The sequence below is a fragment of the Hyperolius riggenbachi genome, chromosome 11, assembly GCF_040937935.1.
Source record: "Hyperolius riggenbachi isolate aHypRig1 chromosome 11, aHypRig1.pri, whole genome shotgun sequence".
Lineage (NCBI taxonomy): Eukaryota > Metazoa > Chordata > Amphibia > Anura > Hyperoliidae > Hyperolius > Hyperolius riggenbachi.
In genome coordinates, this window is record NC_090656.1 from 167,902,080 (window position 1) to 167,925,215 (window position 23,136).

At 40.4% G+C, this 23,136-nt stretch overlaps 1 protein-coding gene across 8 annotated transcripts in view; it reads right to left on the bottom strand.

Moving 5' to 3' along the window:
• Positions 1–23,136, bottom strand: part of ZNF423 (zinc finger protein 423) — a 464,204-nt gene that overhangs the window by 111,316 nt on the left and 329,752 nt on the right. For all 8 annotated transcript variants that reach the window (XM_068261031.1, XM_068261037.1, XM_068261036.1 and 5 more), the window contains 2 exons: positions 17,152–17,283; positions 7,512–7,627 (listed from right to left, as the gene is read on the bottom strand). In XM_068261031.1, the coding sequence (XP_068117132.1) occupies positions 7,512–7,627; positions 17,152–17,283 (248 nt within the window). The remainder of the gene's footprint in view (positions 1–7,511; positions 7,628–17,151; positions 17,284–23,136) is intronic.

Sequence of the window (23,136 nt, forward strand, 5' to 3'; positions counted from 1 at the left end):
TAGCCTAAAACATTTCTCAATCTTGAGCTTTGCTATATTTAAATGAAGAACAGGTTAATGAAAAAATGAACATCTTAGCCTTGACTGAAAATGTCACTGGTCACCTCTACTCAATATGGGACAAGAGGCTGAAGATTAGATGAGGGGCTTTTATTCAGATGTGCGAATGCTAAGGTCACATTAATGGTAAGTGTACACATGACGTATAATTGCCCCTGTGCAACTTCTGACAGAGACCCTGTTTGCCAGAGCCGGTGTGGCAGATGCTTACATGTTGTGCAGAATCATAATAAGCAAGAACATAGAGGTGTAGGCAGCAACATAAATTTGGATGCACCCCAAACCTATCCTGACAATTCTCATGTTGCCATTCCACCCCATTCCATACAATTCTTTTCCATACCAAACTCATTCCCAATCAGTTTTTTATTCGGCCCACCCCCATAAACATCAAATTGAAATTCATTCTCACCCCATTGCTATTGTGTAGTCTAAGCCATTGTTTAAACTCACTTAACGAAAAAAAGCAAGCTGATCACATTATGCAATTAAGACAAGTCTGAGTGGCAGCTGCTTATACAGGATAAATAATCTTAGTAAGAGCAAGAATGTAGCAGAGTAGTTGGAGGTGTATGAGGGGGGCATCATTTTTGATCCATTTTTACCTGTTTCAGACGATTATGTTTTTTTTTTTTTTTCTTCTTGCCACTTTGCCTCCACCCCCTCTCTATACAATTCCTCTCTGCCTAACTCCCCATTCAATGCTTTATTATCCAACCCCCTCCCCTCAATTCCTATCCATCCTCACCCTCTACTTTACTAAAAAGACAACACATTCAACAGCAAATATTAAACTCAATCTTGCTTTTAACCACTTAAGCCCTCGGTCGTTTTCACTTTATGCATCCGAGCAATGTTCACCTCCCATTCATTAGCCTATAACTTTATCACTACTTATCACAATGAACTGATCCATATCTTGTTTTTTCCGCCACCAATTAGGCTTTCTTTGGGTGCTAAAGTTAAAGAGAAATCGAGAGCCCAATATGGTGTAGTATGTCAAAATTGATTGGATAAATGAAACAGTGAGATGGTAATACTCACAAACACGGGTTACCACCTAGGTAACCACTCATTAGGCAGGTGAGGAGATTAGACCTGTTCTCACTCAGGATTAAGAAGTCGCTCTCTGTAGATAGGAAGAAAGGGGTAGATCACCCCTCCACCTGGGGTGGACTCAAAATATATTGGTAGGTGAACAGAGGCGCCAGAAGGATAAAAGTACATAAAAATTTTTTAAAAATTGCTGGGAGGAAGTGGTGGACTCGCCTCCGTTAAAGCAGACACCAAGGACTGTAAATATATAGATATACATATATCTATATATCCACAGAGGTGCTCTACTTGCTATAACTGAATTGCTGTTGTTTATCCCCTGCTTATTGCCTGAAGAAGTGGGCTGTGCCCGCGAAACGCGTTGCATCTTTGGGGTATTTTCAATAAATGTGTATATCTATATATTTGCAGTCCTTGGTGTCTGCTTTAACGGAGGCGAGTCCACCACTTCCTCCCAGCAATTTTTTTAAAAATTGTATGTACTTTTATCCTTCTGGCGAGTCTGTTCACCTACCAATATATTTCTTTGGGTGGTACATTTTGCCAAGAGCTACCTTACTGTAAATGCATTTTAACAGTAAGAATAAGAAAAAAAGGAAAAATTCATTTCTCAGTTTTCGGCCATTATAGTTTTAAAATAATACATGCCTCCATAATTAAAACCCACGTATTGTATTTGCCCAATTGTCCCGGTTATTACATCGTTTAAATTATGTCCCTATCACAGTGTATGGCGACAATATTTTATTTGGAAATAAAAGAGCATTTTTCCGTTTTGCATCCATCACTATTTACAAGCTTATAAAAAAAAATATATAAATATTTCATCTTTACATAGATATTTAAAACGTTTAGACCCTTAGCGCTCTTTCACACTAGAGGCTGCAGTAGAAAAGGCTAAAACACTGCCTTTTGCTGTCAGCGTTTTACAGCCAATACATAGCGTTTTCAAAGCGTTTTACAGCTCATATGAAAACGTCCTTTTTTTTTTCTTTAAAAAGGAGGTCAACAAGTCAGCTGTAAAACGCTTTGAAACCGCTGTAAAAAAGCCTTTTCCATTGACTATCCTTGAAACACGAAAAGCCAACTTCAGCTGTAAACAGCTTTGATAAAGCTCCGGAGAGCTTCAAAACGCAACGCCCAAAAAAGCTGCTTTAGGTGTGAAAGGTAAAATTAACGTCTATGGACTTTTATTTTACCTTAGAAAACGCTAACTATGGTCTTGGCTGTAAAACGCCGAAACTAGCCTCTAGTGTGAAAGAGCCCTTAGGTAAATATCTGTTTGTTTTTTATTGTAATTTTTTTTTATTATTAAACATTTTATGTGGGTATTTTTGGGAGGGTGGGATGTAAATAGTATTTGTTTGGGGTAAATATATGTGTATTTTTTTTTTTTACATTTAGATGTAGTTTTACTTTTTGGCCACAAGATGGCAACCTTGAGTTTGTTTACATGACGTCACTAAGCGTACAATGTACGCTTAGAGGGACGTAGGAGGCAGAAAAAGCGAAGCCTCCGAGAGAAGCAGTTGCTTTTTCTGCGGGGGGAGAGGAATCATTGATTCCTGGGCTAACAATCCGCGGACCAGGAGCGGGTGTGCACGCGTGCGATCGGCCAAGGGAGCGCACATGTCCTCCTTGACATAGTTCTACGTCAAGGAGGACAAAGTGGTTAAGATATACAAGGTAATAACAGATAGCCCAAAACTGAATTTGTCTTGGAACCAATCTAGGTAAAACACACACAAAAAAGTCATGTTTAAATTGCCATCACAGAAAATAAAAGACACTACTCAGTCTACCGCAGCCAACATTGTCCCTTATCTACAGTAGGCAAGGCCTTCCATTTCTTCCTCTGCAGTGGTAATATGTTGCCTATACGTAGTGAAGCACCCCTCTCTACAGCTAGAAAGATGACCATGTCACCTGACATGGATTTTCAGATGGTTATGGTAAAATTCCTCTTTTATCCTTTATCATAAAATATAACATGAAGCTGCCCTCTAAGTTCTGCCTAGTTGCATGGAAGCCTTTCAAATCTGGCAGTGTTCTCTGACCCTTTGCTGCACCTTCTATGACACATGCACTGTTAAACAAGCAGATCACCATAGTAGCCAATAATCATGGCACAAAGGAGTGGCGTCCAGGGCTGGACAGAGTAGAGTTTGATAAGATACAGGACATCAAAAAACCGGCATGGCGACACTCACTAATTGCCAGCATGGTTGGTAACCCAGTAAGCAATAAAAACAGGTATAGCAGATTATGCTGAGCATTGCTAGGCGGTAATACTGTGTTATACAACAAATGTTTTTTTTAGGCTACTTTCACACATCCTATGTTGCATCGTGTCATAGTACGCTCCGCCATCACAAAAGCCATTAGTCTCAATGTCATGACTACTAGCAGTGCAACACAAAACAACGGAAGTAGTCACGATAATGTAGAGACAACACAGACTCTGCACTGCATTGCTGCCCAGTACAAGTGGTGTCACGCAGCAGGCATTTGCATTGGAGTCTATGGCACCTCAACAATCTATTTAGATTGTTGCAGTGTGGTGCGCATGTGCTCATCGGGCAAAAACAGTGACATACTAACTGTCAAGCAGGGATCATGTCACTAATTGGGGGCGGAGCTATACATATTACCATGTTGGCACACTCTGCTGCAGAGTAATATACTCGGCAAAGTGGTGGAGTGCGATTGTTCTGGCCTGGGCTCCCTTGCTGCAGGACAATTGCACTGCACCATATGTAAAACTAGCCTTGAAGCGGATTCAAGATGAAAAACGAACTATAACCAGTAACTTCTCTATATATCTTATCTAAAGTTTGGATAGTTTACACAGCAAATCTAGCTGCAAACAGCTTTAATAGAAAATGATTATTTCTTCATGTGATACAATGACAGCAGCCATGTTGTTTGTAAACATTGCACAGAGGCAGGCTTATCCGTATCTTAAGCAGTCAAAAAAACCTAATCCCCCCCTCCTCCCCTCTGCCATCAATGGCTAGTAACACCTCCTCCTGCCCAGACTGAGCTCCCATGAGCCCTTGCTACTGCCAAGGCTCTCTGAAAACCTGTGGATGTGGTTTATTTAGTTTATAGGGAATTAGAGTATTAAAACAAAAAAGTATTTGGCTTGAAGAATGCCCTATAAACAATATGAAAGGAACACAATTATGCAATGAGTAAAAGTTCACCTCGGATCCACTTTAAGGTTATATGCACTGTATGTTCTATGTACACAATTATTTTAAATGTATGTCACGTCACAATCCAATAAACAAATCCAATAATCCAATATTGTGGCTGGTGCCCCAATCCAATAAACTAGCTAGAGAGCAGCACGCAGTTTATGCTATCCATGTAGGTAAGAACACAGATATTTTGTGACAGATATTAAGGGCTGTGTAGTAAAGTCTGCTTCCAGATGAGTGAATGCAGCAGAAAGCCTAATTTCCAGAGGGAATTGCTAAACCAGGGCTCAGACGTACAAATTAACACCAAATAAGAAGAGTATCATGTGAGGTGAACAGAAACACTTTTTGCTCTGTGACCAATCAACACATCCTCTTTGTATTGGGCTGATGCACAGATGATTTACACTGACTTCATCTCATTCTAAAAAAAAAGGTACCTGCTGTACAGATGTCAACTGAAAAACAAAGGAGGCATTAACAGACAGACCTTAGGGGAACATAACTGCGCACTGCAAGAGAATCCAGCGGACAAACATCTAAAGCAACAGATCGGATATTAGTTTTAATAACCCAGAAAAAACCTATACTGTACTTGCCTGACAGACCTGCTTTTGTGGTTACTTACATCGAAATAATGTGAAAAGTGCCACGCACACACACATGTTGTGCTGCAATAGGATGATGGTATGTTTTACAATTCACAGAATGTTTATGCTCAGATGTCAGAAGCATGATAAAAAATTGAGGTCACTTAGGAGAGCAGTAGGGGGCTTATGTAGTATTTATAGGCATCAATAGTTTTGTAAGAAGGATGCGAAAGTCACTCAGCAAACTAAAATAAAGCTGCTCATCGAGTCTTAATACTGTAGCTGAGGTGGAAATATAAAGCCTATTTTTCATATACATCATCTGAATTTTTTTTATATATGCAACTGCCTCAATTGCTGATCTCTAGTAAATCAAACACAAAATATTACCTTAGACTGGAACTGTGGTCAAAAGAGTGACACAAAAAAAAGACTGCATTATATGCAACCCTACTTTCTCGAAAAATTTTGAAAATAATATACACGAGCTCTGCAAGTTCCCCAGAAGATAGCAGGCACTTGAAACAAAAAGAAAAACCGAGAGTCCAATATAGTGCAGTAAGTCTAACAATTGTTGGCGAAATAATTAACAGATGTGGATAGTGGATATACTCACAAACACGGGTTACCACATAGGCATCCACTTGAAATGCAGGTGGGGAGCATTAGAACCTGACCCCACTCAGGTTTAAGAAGTCGCTCTCTGTAGATAGAAAGAAGGGGACAGTCCCCTCCACCCAAGGTGGACTATATACTGTGCAAATTTTGACAGAGGCGCCAGGCAGGTTAAAATGATCTAAAAACAACTAAAAAGGAGGAGTACAGGTGGACTTACCTCCTGAAATGATAGACAATCGAGATTGTTCAAATCGCAAATAATTTATTTTGGCACTCCGCAACGTGTTTCGCAGGTATAACCTGCTTCATCAGGCAAGGAGTGCAAGCTCAAAAAGGTCCAATAGTGGCAATGCACCTCTGTCTGCCACTATTGGACCTTTTTGAGCTTGCACTCCTTGCCTGATGAAGCGGGTTATACCTGCGAAACGCGTTGCGGAGTGCCAAAATAAATTGTAATCTGCGATTTGAACAATCTCGATTGTCCATCATTTCAGGAGGTAAGTCCACCTGTACTCCTCCTTTTTAGTTGTTTTTAGATCATTTTAACCTGCCTGGCGCCTCTGTCCAAATTTGCACAGAAGATAGCAGGAGTCTTCAGGGCAACCTAACCCCCAAATATTACCGCAATCTGACCTCTGCACCAACACAGAGGTTTAGGGGAAACATTGGAGGCAGTATGTCTGCTCTTCAATGTTGCCAACTCATCCCTTTAATTACTTACGCATGAATTATATGGGTCATGTGGTTAGTAAGATGCAGTTTAGGCACTGGCTATGTGTAAATAGCCCCAGAACCTGCATAACTTAGATGTGTAAGTATTTAAAGGTATGATTTGGCAACCCCATCTGCCCTTCCATGCAAAGGAAGCTTGCTGTGGAGCAACTGGGGATTATATAGTATATGTTGTATTTTAAGTGGAGGGCCACATGGACCAATAATGGAGCAGAGTATACAGATATATCGTACTTTTTTTGTTGTTGTTAATGTTAAAATGTTGAGAAACGTGACAGTGGAAATGTTATAACAAACCTGAACTTTGATCTTTTTTTTAAAGGTATTTGTATGTTCTCCTCTGAAGCAGGATTCTAAGCATATATTTAGTTTGTTTCTGGGAATTTGCATTCCTCAGATTTCTTTACTTCCGGTCTGGTTGATTTAGCCTCAGCTGGCAGTAGTGGCTGGATCTCTGCACTGCTCTGCTCCCTGGTGTGTAAATTGTTATGTCAGAGATGCTTAAGGCCCATACACATTTACAAGTCTGAGATCATTACAGATGCATTTTCAAATGATAAGCCAGTGTCTTCCAACAACTGCCAACAGCTTGTTAGCGTACGTACATGAAGGAAAGCCATGGCCGACTGCTATTGTTTTGTATTGCCCATGGAGCAGGCAAGCTCATTCCCAGTAGTCTTTACCCATGTTCCGAGCTGCAGAGAGCCGAACAGTGAGGTTGCCTAGGGACTATATGACGGTCATTACTCCAGGGGTGTACGGACCTCTAGAGGCAGAAATTATCTGCTAGTGGCAGAAAAAAAAATTGTGTCAGAAGAAGCAAATATTTTTTAGAATTTGCAGAGAGTAAGTTGGCAGCCCCATGATTTAGAGACGATACTTTCTACAAATCTGGCCAGCTGAGTTACATGGCAACATGCCTTGGCAAAACAATACCATTTCGGTAAGCAGAACATGACAGAGGGGAGAACAAATGAAGAAAACGTAATTGAGGTCGATTTAAATACCATGAATTTTTCTCTTTGTGTAGGATAGAATTTTCTCCCTCTGCCTGTTTTCACATTAACTATCCAATAAAATTCATGAAAATGTCTATTTTTCGTTGCTCTTAATTGTGCTAGGATAATTTGAAATGAAACCAAGCAAAGTTACATTTCTCTTTTTCCAGCATCAGGCCCTATACATATGCATGGATGGAACTAGCATACAACGCTGAATGTTTGCAATGTTATAATGATTCATATAATCTTACCTGAAGCTCTGTCTGAAAGAAAAATTTTTGTGGGCACTGGGAACAGTCATAGATTTTATCCTCTTGCCCATGGACTGCAAATATATGCTGTTGTAACTTATTTGCCTGTACAAAAACTGAAGAAGAAAAACAGAGAAAGAAAGTATTAGTTCGGTTAGTACTAATATGAAACCAAAAAGATACCCCCATTACAGAAATATGGTAGAGATTACCCAAAATTCTGAGTGAGAATATTTTCTAATCAAATGTGCAGATACTTCCTAATAGGATTTTTACTTACCATACTTAAACGGTAAGGGCTGGAACCCACTAGAGCATTTTTTTAAGCGTTGAGGGATTGCTTTCAATTGCTAGCGATTTCCCTAAACGCTCTGCCAATGTTAAAGGATGGGACAGATCCCACTAGAGCGATTGCGATTAGGCAAATCGCAATCGCAGGACATGCAGCATTTTGGGAGAGTTTCCTTTGTACTGTATCATATAGGAGCAGGGAACTCGCTCCCAAAATCACTGCAAAGCACTACTACAAATCGCTAGCGATTGCGATAGCGCTTTGTAGCGGATCCCAGGGCTAAAAGTATGTATAAACACAAAAGAGAACAAGAACCAGTATATGCTGCTCAAAACTGCGCGTTTATTGAAAATTTATCATAAAACCATACACCAACTATTGTAAAAAAAAGTGTCAGACACTACTGACACCTGAGAAATATTGCAATCGCAATATAACGTGCTGTAACTTCCCAGAACAGTGGAAGAACCACTAAAAGTAGCGTAAATCAATTTAGGTGGAATAGCTGACAAAAACCACTTCTCTGACTGATATTCTGCGTATAAACTATGTTTTGGTACACACCTATAGTGAATCCCCATGAGGAAACCAGAGAAAATAGTAATCGGTTACATATGGTTATAACCACTCACAGAGGGTAATAGGTATGCTGAGCATTATCAAATGCTATATCGATTTCTGCATCGAATCCATAAAGCTTATCACAGTCCAGCTCAAAAATCAAAAGTTCTCTCTGGGAATGACATCACTTTTGCTTGCTACATACAAATACTGGATGGCCTTTCAGTGAACATATTGGTCATGTTGCTTTGTGTCAAGCAGACGACAATACAACTTAAAGGAGAACTGAAGTAAGAGGTATACGGAGGCTGCCATATTTATTTCCTTTTAATCAATACCAGTTGCCTGGCAGCCATGCTGATCCTCTGCCTCTAATACTATTAGCCATAGCCCCTGAACAAGCATGCAGCAGATCAGGTTTACAGACTTTAAAGTCAGATCTGACAAGACAAGCTGCATGCTTGTTTCTGGTGTTATTCAGCTACTACTGCAGAGAAATAGACCAGCAGGGCTGCCAGGCAACTGGTATTGATTAAAAGGAAATAAATATGGCAGCCTCCGTATACCTCTTACTTCAGTTCCCCTTTAACATATACCATTGAACATATATAGACGGCTGTGATGTCATTCCCAGAGAGAACTTTTGATTTTTAAGCTGGACTGTGATAAGCTTTATGGATTCGATGTGGAAATCAATATAGCATTTGATAACACTCAGCATATACAGCATCAATTAATTCTTTATGATATACAACTTGTTGAAAAACTAATGCTCATTTCTGGAACTCAGTGTATCCTAAGGACTTTGCCACGCCCCATTCGAGTCTGTGGAGGCAACGATACTCAACCGCGTTGTGGCAATGTATACACCTCAGGACTACATGTAATCTTCCTGGATGCTGATAGACCTTTATGCCATATCAATCGATGTACAGAGGCGCCAGTAGGATAAAAGATACTAAAAAGTTTAAAATGACTAGGTGGTGGCGGTGGACCAACCGACCCAATATAGACACGATGCTGTCAATTAAAGTCAACAAGAATTTATTCACATACTCCAAAAAACATGTGAATAAATTCTTGTTGACTTTAATTGACAGCATCGTGTCTATATTGGGTCGGTTGGTCCACCACCACCACCTAGTCATTTTAAACTTTTTAGTATCTTTTATCCTACTGGCGCCTCTGTACATCGATTGATCCAGTGAACCACCCTTGGTGGATGGGTGATATACCCTGTTTTCCTCTATCACGGAGAGCGACATCTTATTCCTGAGTGGGGACAGGCTTATACTCCCCACCTGCCTATACAGTGGTTGCCTTAGCGGTAACCCGTGTTTGTAAGTATAATACTTACCTTTCATTGTTTTCCATTTGGGCTAATACCTACTACACTATATTGGGCTCTCGGTTTGTCTGTTTATATCTTTATGCCATAGTACGGTTTGCTACCTATGGCCTTGCTGATCATTTGGCGATCTATATGAACTTTCTCAATTGTAACATATACAATGATTGGGCTGATTCAGACAGCAGTATGAACTTTTCAGCCAGCAACAGTGTCACTACTAAATGGTTGCATATTTTGGCGGCCCCCATGTTCTTATGTAGTGGTTTATCAATTATATTGGTTTCACCTTTCTATCCACTGTGAGTGGTTACAACCTTATGCAAAATTGTAATTATCCAGGTTGTCTCACAGTGAGTGGGCTAGGTGTCGCTGATATCTCTGACTATACTTAGTCTGATGGTTTAAGACTTGCAGTAGCCTACAATATTCAGTCTAAGCGTACAACCTTTGTTTTCATATGGTGTATATCCAGTACTGCAGTTTATTGATCATATTGGTCACGCCTATTACCCTCTGTGAGTGGTTATAACCATCATACCTTTCTATTCCTATATTTAGGTTTCCTCACAGGGAGTTATTACAGGTGGTCACCAAGATACAATTTTGAGGTAATCCCATTGTGATACTATATTGGTCACACCTACTACCCTCTGTGAGTGGTTATAACCATTATATTTACTTTCCTATTAATCTGGTTTCCTCACAGGGTTTTTGTGTAGGTGCTCACCAAGATGTGGCTTCTTTTTAGCTTCATAGTGGTGATAAATTATGTTCTCAGGTCAATCGATCATATTGGTCACACCTATTACCCTCTGTGAGTGGTTATAACCATATGTAACCGATTACTATCTTCTCTGGTTTCCTCATGGGGATTTACTATAGGTGTTTACCAAGACATAGTTTATACGCAGAATATCAGTCAGAGAAGTGGTTTTTGTCAGCTATTCCACCTAAATTGATTTACGCAACTTTTAGAGGTTCTCCCACTGTTCTGGGAAGTTACAGCACATTATAATGCAATTGCAATATTTCTCAGGTGTCAGTAGTGTCTGACATTTTTTCTACAATAGTGTGTGTGATTGACCAGTGCTGGTACCTGTGCCTAAAAAACACACACTTCATATTCTACAATATTGGTCTATTTTTTTTTCTAAAAGTATGCATGCCTGTGAATGAAAGAAAGGGAGTTTCTGTGACTGAAGGAAGAGTGCCTGTGTCTCCTGGGGTTAGAGAAGGCTGCCTATTAAATACTGACTGTGCCCCCATTGCTGCTTGCTTTGTACTACATAATGCAGTGAAAATAAATGAGAATGACAAATTTAGAAAGAAGAAACAGAGACAGAGAAGGTATACAGTTGGCAAGAACTATATGAAGGAGGCCATCAGTGTAAAGTGACCATCCCTACACAGGACCAACAATTGTTACAATCCAAGCAGCTTAAAAACAATACACCGCTGTAGGCCTGTAACCCAAACAAGTAACACTAGCATCTTGGAGTTTCATATCACCATAGTGATGGGATCTTAACGTTTTACTGCAAGAAAGTTCAAAGGGTCACTAGCTCTGCTCTGTTTTATTATTTAATATACAGAGTGTGGTTTGCAAACTGCAACTGTGACAGAATGATGCAATGTTATAAAAAAAAGCAAACAAAAAGCTATATAACTGAAAATAAAAATATTACTCTTTTCTTTGTTTCTAATGCTCTATTAATTATCTACTACAAATACTTTTCTATATCATAAGTTTTCTTTCGATTCAGTGTCTCTAAGTCCAATTGAGTTTGAGTTACTTCCGCTAAATGCAGATACACACTGTATATTTCTACATACACACCTAATGAGTATTTCTAAATAATACCACTAAACTCTGATGAAAAGTTTATTCAGCTGCAGCAGCAAAGAATTTGATACCAGGAAGGCTTTCAAAAGAATATATGAAAATGTACAGATGGTTTCATCAACTGTAATGCACAGCAATGTTCTCATCTTATTTGCATCCCTTTGTTTAATTTGTAAATGAGGGCCTGTGGTCAGTCATGCATTTCATGGCTATCTGTTCATTATTTTCTAGAGGAACACTCCCACACATTATGTGCTGGAACGTGGCTTTATACCTGTAAAAACATTTAGTACGATTGTGAATAATTTCTCGTACTGTTCATTTTGCACATGTGCCAGATGACAGACAGGAAATAAATGCTACCGCTATGTATGATCTCATAAGGGAGTTTAAAAAAGCCAGCTGATGTCCAACGAAGCCAAATTTGCCCTTTAGGTGTAATACCAAGAGAAAGGGAATAACCTTGTACATGTTCCAAAATATAATATGCAGTTTGAAAACATATGCAGTATGGTTACATTTTTATAAATATAATCACAATATAGCAAGCTCGCAAGGGCAGGGCTTTCTCGCCCTCTAGTGTCTTGGAATTCGTTACACATTTAATCATATTAATTTTGTCATTGTTATTACCAATTCTGTTTTTAGTACTGATTCTATGTTTTGTACCAACTTTGTATTTGTATATTGGTTTATTCCATTGTCTGTGTTATTTTGTACGCCATGTTTGATCCTAATTTGTACAGCACCACCACAATATTTTGGCATTTTATAAATCAATAATAATATTACAAGTGGAATGCAGTCTATGATAACATGTTTTCTACTCAATGCTTCCACTACTTTTTTACTTTTTTTTTTTTTTTTACATGACCTCTATTTTTGGGGGATCAAAAGTATATGCACAGACTTACATGATTCTAAACATAGTGAGGGACTGCAATACTTTGTTGAAAATGCTTTGTTGTTATTGACCAAATGATGGCTTTCCTGTTTACCGATGCTTTGTCAGACCTTCACTACAGCTGCCTATTGTTGCTGCTTATTCACTAGTCTTTCTCCCTTCAGTTTTGTTTTCAGAAAGTGAAATGCATAATCAGTTGGGTAGAGGTCCGACGATTAACTTGGGTATTACAGAAAATTCCACTTACTGGTCTTTGGGTTGCTTATTGCAGTATGGTTTTGGACAGTGTCCATCTGTCCTGTAAAGCGCCATTCAATGTGATCTGTAGCATTTGGCTGATTCCGGACAGATCATTTAGTCCTACAGATCTCAGATTTCATCCTGCTGCTTCTGTCCTATCATCAGTAAACACTGGTGACTCCGTTCCATTGGAAGCCATACCTGCCCATGGCATAACACTATTTCCATATTTACAGGAGAAGTGGCAAGCTCTGGATCATGAGCAGTTCCTTCCATTTCTTATACTTTTCTCTTTCTCACATTCTAGTACATGTTGATCTTACGGTTATTTCTCCAACAAATATTGCTCTAAAACAGGGCAGGCTTTTTTCTGGATTTTGTATGGCAATATGAAATCTAGCCTTCCTGTTCTCAAAGCTTACTGCTGGTTTTCACATTGAGGTAAAAAATAAAGTCCTCTAAATTTTGATGATGAGATGTCTACCTCATGAGGAACTTTACTGATTTGGGTAAATATGGGTTTGGTTTGTTTTCTTAGCCTTATGACGGTCTGTTTACTTGCATTAACAGTTGTTTTGACCTTATATAAAGGGTTCCCAGAAACATCTTACAACTGTAAATTCCACGCTTGGATCAACTGCGCACCTTTTATCTGCTTGATTGCTTATGAAGGAATGAGGGAAGTACCCTAACCTGCAAATGGAGCAGCTTTTTAGTCAACTATCCAATTACCCCTTAAAAAGGAAGGAACTACATAGAAAATGTGCTGTAGGTCTTTAACCAGTTGCTCAGTTGGGGGGGGGGGGGGGGGGTTTGGCTGAAAAAAAATGTTAGTCTGTACTTACATTGAGGTTCCAAAACTCAAATCCAACATACTTCGATAAAGCTATTATTTTAGCTTTTTACTATGTTCAAACATGAATAGTCTTAACTGTAAATCATTACACACTGACTAAACAGGATTTTATTTAATTGCTGGCCATGAACTGTCCAACTTTCAGTGGTAAATTGAGCAAACCGAAAATATAGGATGCAGCTCATTTTCAGAGAGACCAAAATTAGCATTAAAAAGCAATCAAGCTGGACTAACATTTGCATTTTTGCTGAGAATTTCTGGTAGAAAATGCAAGGACTCTTTGATTCAGTAAATTAGGTAGCTAAGGTCACATACAGCAGCAAAAAATATATATTTTTGTAGTATTCTGTAGTTCTTGGTATAAAAACACTTCAGAAGGGATTTTAATCCAAAAATGTAATGGACTTGTGCATTCATTTTACAAACAGGTTCTTCGTAGAGATGTTTTATATGTACATACAGTAAATGCCCGTACCTATGCTTTAAGGCCTCTTTCACAGTGGGGCGTTGCGTTTGATGCGATGTTAAAGTCGCACAACGTGCCCCTAACGCAGCGCATGTAGGTTATGAAATTGGACGTTATTTTGCACTGTTTTATGTGTGTCGTGGTGTGCCGTTTTCATTGCATACTGATGGAACAAAAACGCCGCATGCGTTACATTTAAAAAAAATGAAAAAAAAACATTACTGAGCATGTGCAACACACATAACGCAGCAGATACATTGGTAAACGCACAGCATGCTGCACCCTTTAAGAACGCTACACGTTACACACTAACGCAATGTGTACACTGTGAATGTCGCACAGACTTTGCATTGCTGTGCGTTACACTGCGTTAAAGTATTTTATAACTTGCAACTTTAACGTCGCACTGTGAAAGAGCCCTAAAGCAAACCTGACACCTGGAGGAGAAAAACAGTTGAATTTATATTCCTAATCCTAAATAGAGGACATTCCTGGAATCCTATGGCCTATTCAACTATCCATTAGCTGCTTTCCTCAGAAAATGCTGGTGCTGTATAAATCCAAAATAATAATAATAATAATAATAATAATATTAATAATAATAATAAGGCATCATAAATAGTATATTAAAAATGAAAGTTTAAGCTGTTTATTGACTCAGGTGAATGATTACAGCTTTTTTTTCCAGCTCCTACACAGACAAACCTTGAACCTTTGAACCTTTTTTTTCACCTGTTTCTGCTCTCAAAAAGGTTTTTTTGTAGCTACACTGAGTTTTATCAGCCATAATAGTTTATCAGTGAGGGTTATGCTTCATACACAAAAGCTAGACGGTGCGTACATGGGCCCCTGTGGTCTGATTAAAGGACAACAGAAGTGAGAGGGACATGGAGGCTGCCATATTAATTTGCTTTTAAACAATACCTATTGCCTAGCATCCTGTTGTTCTTTCGTGCGTCAGTAGTGTCTGATTTACGCACCTGAAACAAGCATGTGGCAAATCCAGACATACATTTGACCTGCATATTTGTTATGGGTAGAAGACTAAAGGTATTAGAGGCAATGGGTCGGCAGGAAAGCCAGGCAATGTGCAGTGTTTAACCTCCTTAGCGGTATGGACGAGCTCAGCTCGTCCTTTACCACCGGAGGGCGCCGCTCAGGCCCCGCTGGGCCAATTTTCTTAATTTTTTTCCAAACACGTAGCAAGCACTTTGCGCGCCGCGATAGAGGCCCCCCCCACCGGACCCCGTGCGCAGCCTGGCCAATTAGTGCCAGGCAGCGCTGCGGGGTGGATCGGAACTCCGGAATGACGTCGATGACGTCTTCACGATCATCGCCATGGCGACGGGGGAAGCCCTCAAGGAAATCCCGTTCAGAACTGGATTTCCTTATGGGCGAGTGCGCCGGCGGCGATCGGAGGGGTGGGAGGGATAGCGCAGGGAGGGGGGCATCATGTAGCTAGTGATAGGCTAGCTACATGATGGGGATTTAAAAAAAAAAAAAAAAAAAAAATACTGCTGCGCATCCACCCTGGTGATATTAATAGAACGCCAGGGTGGTTAACCACTTAAGGACCAGGCTCCTTTTCCCTGATCTGTGCTGCGTGGGCTCTCCAGCCCACAGCACAGATCAGGTTTGCTGCAGGGCAACCAGACTTCCCCCCCATTTTTTCCCCACTAGGGGGATGTCCTGCTGGGGGGGGGTCTGATCGCCACCGGCTGCATGTGTTTAGCGGGGGGGGGGGGGCTTCTCAAAGCCTCCTTCCTCAGCGATATCCTGCACTCCCTCTCCTTCCCTCACTCTCCTGTCGGCTATGGGCGGCACAGGATGGATATCCATCCTGCGCCGCCTCTAATAGGCTTCAGCCTATCAGACTGCGGCGATCCCTGGCCAATCAGAGGCCGGGGATCGCCGATCTCCTATATTGATGTAAATAGCGGGGATTTCTTCCCCACGTGTTTACAATTAGCCTGCAAGCCGCGATCTGAGGCTCGCAGGCTGTTCACAGAGACACCCTCCGTGAACTGACATGGAACGGTTTCCATGATAACACCACTTCGACCTGCCGACGCCTATCGGCGTTAGGCGGTAAAAGGAAATTAATATAGAAGCCTCCATATTTCTCTCAATTCAGCCATGTCCATTGTCCCCCTCTTTACCCCGACCAGCAAAGCCACTCTGTCTCGGCACTGTTGACCCTCCTTTGTCCGTTTCTAAGCAACAGCATGTACCACATTAGAACCCTACGGTGTCACCCGCAGGATCTCGTTTGAAGGCAACACAAATTGTGTGAAAATTGTTTGTGGGTAAGAACCTTCAAGCTACAGCAGTCAGACTACTAAGAAACTGTCATGTACACCCCTGGATTTGTAACTCTTGCAGTGAAAAAAAACAACAACAACACAGCCTAGTTTTAAGTGGTATTGACACTGAGGGCTGGTGCACACCAAAAACCACTAGCAGATCCGCAAAATGCTAGCAGATTTTGAAACGCTTTTTCTTATTTTTCTGTAGCGTTTCAGCTAGCATTTTGCGGTTTTGTGAAGCGTTTTTGGTGTAGTAGATGTTGATGATGTCATGTATTGTTACAGTAAAGCTGTTACTGAACAGCTACTGTAACAAAAAACGCCTGCAAAACCGCTCTGAACTGCCGTTTTTCAGAGCGGTTTGCGTTTTTCCTATACTTTACAATGAGGCAGAAATGCCTCCGCAATCCAAAATCTGCAGCAGCCCGGGAGTATGCGTTTCTGCAAAACGCCTCCCGCTCTGGTGTGCACCAGCCCATTGAAATACATTACCCAAGCGTTTCCACATCCGCAAGCGGATCGCAAAACGCAGCCGAACCACTCTGGTGTGCACTAGGCCTAAGTAAATACAGGTTTATCTCATCATGGTGCATGTCACTTCAGGTACCCTTTAAATAAAAACACACAATTATATTACATTGTCATTTTCCAAATCATGCCTGTAGAAAAGGACATGTGAGGCAATGTAAAAATGAAATGGGTTTGATCACTGAGTGGTCAAAACACTGAATAACACAGTAAGGCTAAAAGTAGTAAATGTCATATTTTTTTTTGTTATGAATGAATTAAGTATTTATGAAACAATGAAAGCTTAGTCTTACCTGTGAAACAAACGGGGCATTTGAATGTTCCTCCCATCCCTTCGAAGCTGTGTTCAATCAGGTGACACAGAAGCTTTGCCGGGGAGTCAAACATCTGGTTGCACAGCTTGCACTCGTGATTGATTCCTTCCTCTGCAAGGTTCGAAGGATACACACTTGTTAGTGACACGGCAGATTAGCATCTGAAATCCTGCATTTTGTCTGTATAACACAAGCATTCAGCACAACTCATTTGTCTGGAAATCTGCACCATTTCTCAATCTAATTGAAGTTCATCAAATGTTAAGCAGGAAAACACAACGACATTCAATCTACCATCTCTTCAAGCTTTGGCTTCGTCTCTAAAATAGAAGGAATGCTATAATGCACAGTATATTGCACTTATTTACAATCCAGTACAATTACACATTGCTATTTTTCATTCTGAGTAAATGGAGCTCAGTCATATCTGACCATCATACAGCAATCCACAAAATACCCTGTCTGCTGCAATGCAATTTTCCATTCACCGTCACAAAGATACACATCCCAGCATTAGAGCCAATATCAACCACTTTACATAAGTGGATCTGTCCCTGGCTTGTGGGACCCGACTAACTAGAACAGCGGGAGCACAGTCTCCAAGGAGGTAACCCACTCATCTACAGCTGAGCTTACTACACAGACATGATCTCCTGAACGAGCACAAAATTGCCGGGTCAGGACGAAAAAAACGGGTCAGGAAACTATAGCACTGTGTGTTCAAGAAGCAACGGTTGCAGACACCACTGGGATCATCAATAGTAGATTAAAAATCACGTAGAAATAAACGGATGAAATGCTTGGGATGGATTCTAATATCGGATTGCTATTGATGTCACAAACATAAAACTTTTGGCAGCAGTGTCTTCAGTGAAATGCCACAACATAAACAATTCCTCTAGGTTGGTGCGAGCAACCATGCTTATGCCACAATAATTGACCAGCATTACTAGACAGCAATTGTAAATTATGATATTTACATATGCAGCCTTCACATTATAAAAAATAGGCTTGTTTTTCTCTAAAGACCAACTTAATATGAACCCTAGGGGTTTAAAGGACACTAGGACAGTGATAAAGACTAAAAGGCTACATTCATATTGGGGCGTTGTGGTGCATTACATCGGACAATATATTATAATTGTAAATTGACATTGATAAATTAGAAGTACAGTGCTGTGGAAGCAGTCGGCATAACACAGCATGTTGTGCAGTATCGCACAATGTGCATGTTTACAGTTTTAGTGAAGCATACTTTTCATTGACTACATGCTTTACTGTATTTCGCATTGCGCCTAATGCACAACAAGACATTCCCTTCTTGTTGCAATACTGTTTTTTTAAGGAACCGCAAAACACAATCCGTGTCAACCTCACCTAAAGAATAATTCTTTTTCTTAGCATTATCATTTACATATTTGTGTACAGATAATTTGGGATATGTCTAGCAGCACCCCTGCCATTGTTTTTATATATTTGCAGTATTCCACTTCCTGCTCTGCAGACATTGGGAGCCAGTCATTTGATTAACTAACCATAATAAGCTACCTACAGTTCACCCAAATCTTTTAGGGGTCAGTCCAAAACTGTTGCATACTGTAGCCGTGGTGACGAAAGCTGGTCTGATTATTTGCATTCATTAAAAAAAGAAATATTCACCATATATACAGTACAGACCAAAAGTTTGGACACACTTTTTCATTCAAAGAGTTTTCTTTATTTTCCTGACTATGAACATTGTAGATTCACACTGAAGGCATCCAAACTATGACTTAACACATGTGGAGGTATAGTACATAACCAAAATGTGTGAGGCAGGGAACACACTTGTCTTTCAGTTTTCTGCGCGCGTTTTTCTGCGTACTTTTTCTGCACACCAAGTGTGTTTCCATGCAGGAAAACGCGCGCGTTTTTTCACAGCAGCTGATGTAGTTGATACAGAAAACTGACAAAATGTGAAGAATCAGGATGCAGAATGTCAGTTTTTTTTCTGCATGTGAACAAGATATCAAGTGTGCACTAGCCCATTGATTAACATGAGTTCTCAGTTTTTCTGTGCAGAAAACGCGTACGAAAACAGTCAAGTGTGTTCCCTGCCTGAAACAACTGAAAATATGGCATATTCTAGGTTCTTCAAAGTAGCCACCTTTTGCTTTGATTACTGCTTTGCACACTCTTGGCGTTCTCTTAATGAGCTTCAAGAGGTAGTCACCTGAAATGGTCTTCCAACAGTCTTAAAGGAGTTCCCAGAGATGCTTAGCACTTGTTGGCCCTTTTGCCTTCACTCTGCGGACCAGCTCACCCCAAACCATCTCGATCATTCCCAATCACTCTCCTTCCTGGTCAAATAACCCTTACTCAGCCTGGAGGTGTGTTTGGGCTCATTGGCCTGTTGAAAAATAAATGATGGTCCAACTAAACGCAAACCGGACGGAATAGCATGCCGCTGCAAGATGCTGTGGTAGCCATGCTGGTTCAGTATGCCTTCAATTTTGAATAAATCCCCAACAGTGTCACCTGCAAAGCACCCCCACACCATCACACCTCCTTCATGCTTCATGGTGGGAATCAGGCATGTAGAGACCATTCGTTTACCTTTTCTGCATTGCACAAAAACACAGTGGTTGGAACCGAAAATCTCAAATTTGGACTCATCAGACCAAAGCACAGATTTCCACTGGTCTAATGTCCATTCCTTGTGTTCTTTAGCTCAAACAAGTCTCTTCTGCTTGTTGCCTGTCCTTAGCAGTGGTTTCCTAGCAGATATTCTACCATGAAGGCCTGATTCACACAGTCTCCTCTTAAAGTGAACCGAGCACCTTTTTTTCACTCAGGACATTTCTATAGCACATGAAAAATGTATGCCGACTATCTGTTTCGTTATTAAAATACACTTTAATTTTACCTTGTATTTTACATTCAAAGTTGTTAAATTGGCCTGTTTGAGCAGACCTGCCGACCGTCCCCATCCGCAGAAAGTTCAGTAACCTCTAATTGTTTTATTATCTAATTACCAAGAGGTAAACCATGCCTTTCATCAGCAAAGAGGGTGAATAATTAGGAGTGTGTTTTCAAAGCCATGCTTTGAAAACAAACACACACACACACACACACACACACACACACACACACACACACACACACACACACACACACACACACACACACACACACACACACACACACACACACGTTCATTTGGTTAAGACAACACTTTTTTTTTTTTAGCATATTCAATTTCTGGGTGAGTTAATTCTCCAGACTTCATTTAACCCTTTATCACAGACACAAAACTCCTTAAATATGATCTATTAGCATTGACTGATGCAAATACGATTTAAGAGAAGAAAAAAAAGACAGGAGAGTAATGAGCATTCATTTTCCACTTCACTACGCAAAAAAATAATAGGATGTGCTCTTGTTTAAAACAAGCAGGCCTGCTGGATTCCATCAGGCTGAAACTATGTCAGGCCAAAAGAGGCAGAGAGAGCGCTTTGTGCACAAGTATCATGGGGAGATGATAGTATCCTGTAATGTTCTCACTACCTACTTTAGTCTACAAAAGCATTTGATCCTTGACAGACAACTACTTATTTCCATAACCGTCTTGAAGGGAGGGTTCATGGATACAAATCAGAACCAATTATATGAATTCTGAAGGTGAAACCTGGGCGGTGTCTTGAGATGTCAAAGAAAGACATGTGATTTTTTTTTTTTAGCGTCAACTCAATTTTTTTAAATGCATGCTGCTGGCATACACTACGACATTAAATACAATTAAATATAATTAACGACATGAACTGCTTGCCATGCAAATACATCAGGTGGTGTACCATAATGCTGCGATACAGGCACTCAGTCTGCACACTTCAAGCCATTTCAGGAGATAGTAAAAGATTATAAAAAAGACAGAGAAACAACTGAGAATCCTTTTGCATTTTAAGCCATATAAATCTGTCACTCGACACAGATGCAGTCAACATTCTTTCCAATTGTACAGGCTGTGTCAATTACAGGTACCTCCTGGTGGGAATGCAGAGTAATTAATAATAAGTATTTAGCTGATGCATCAATTGCTTTTCTAATTGTCCCAGTCTATACCTCACTAATGACTAAAAATGTACAAATGAGCAAGGACATCTTGCTCAGGATTATTAGCAGTGAGTTGCCGTCAACAGACCCACACATTACATGGCAGCCATTCTCTATTTACTGGTAGCTTTATTTGGCTCATTTAGATCCACAATTCTTACAGCATAACAATTATCTTAAGGTTTACAGTACACATTGCTAAAAGTAATAATAACACAAAAATACAATTTATTTTTTTTGCTTGAGCATGTTTAAAACCCAGCTAAACCATGCAAATTTTATAAGCAATCAGGGTGCCTTGTGAGTAGGTTGGCTGGATAGTGTACTGGTTGAAGACACACTGCCTTTGACACAGGAGAGCATGGCTGTTTAGTAAGGAATCCCACTCCCTTACCCTCTTGAGTAGCCTGTTGAGCATCCCCTTAGTGGCTGCTGCTGCTATCAAGTATTCACAAATGTTAAAAAAGAGGCACTGCAGTGACATAGTAGAATAAAGTACATTATTCAGGATATCACTCCTGGAGTCGGGAGGAAATTATTTGTAAGGGCTTCCCCTGGATCAACTGGGACATGTGAGAGTGCAAGAGAGAAATGTACCAAGGTTTTACTTATTTGATTTTTTGTTTTGTTTTTTACTCCTGGCAGGACTTGATGGAAGGATGTCTTTTTTTAAAATAAACTATAGAACTTGTGTAACATGTCCTATATACTACTGTATATTGATATGTAGCCCTTCCCTTACAGTGATGTCACAGCTTAGGCTGTTCAGCTATGTGGGGTTCTCCTCCCAGGGCATTCTGGGAGACGAGGTATTATTTCTACTGCCTTTGGAATACAGATTAAACAAATATTCCGCAGGGATGTACCTGACAGCACTAAAGATGTCGCCACCTGTGATAAATTTCAGAATGTAAATCAGGGAGAAAGGTGAGGAAAGATTATACAATGGGCAAACACGGACTAAATAATATATAAAGTAATTCTGTAGAAAACAAAACAAAACCCCAACATTTTATTCCGTACATTATTTTCACTACAGCTCCCCATTACATTCTTTTTATTAGGTAATTTAGGAGTGATCATGTGACAGTAGGTAGACTCGCAACAGACAGACTACATTTCCTGGCCTTGCTGTAAAAAGGTTGTGACAAAGTGCAGTGACAGATAGAGATGGCCCAAACTGTTCACCGGCGAACGGTTCCTGGCGAACTTCCGTGGTTCGCGATTGCGGAGAACCGCAAACTTTTGTGGAAGTTTGGTTCGCCCCCATAGTGCATCATAAGGGTCAACTTTGACCCTCTACATCACAGTCAGCAGGCACATTGTAGCGAATCAAGCTACACTCCCTCCTGGAGCCCCACCCCCCTTATAAAAAGGCAGGCAGTGTCAGGCATTTCACTCACTCGTGTGCCTGCAGTAATTAGAGAAGGGAGAGCTGCTGCAGACTTATATAGGTAAAGCTTAGTTAGGCTCTTGTAGGCTGGTTAGCTTGCTCCTTGCTGATTCTTATTGCTAAAAAAGCACCCCTCAACAGCTCTTTTGAGAGCTAATGTTGTTCTTGTGATCTATTTTTTTTTGTGTCCCACTTGCATTATATACAGCCCTGTCAGTCAGTCACAGATGGCCTTTGGCACCTTAATTCCTACTGTGCCACTGCCAGGCCCAGCACATTCAGTGACTACCTGTGTGTGTGTGTGTGACAGGCAGCTGCACATTTAAAATCCCAATTACTTTTCAGTGCACCTACCTATATCTACGTGAGCGCACGCATTGTTAATACCACCAGTCATTGCACCTCTTATTGCAGTCCGTGTGTGTGACAGGCAGCTGCACATTTGTAATCTCAATCACTGCACCTGTTCACGGTTCAGT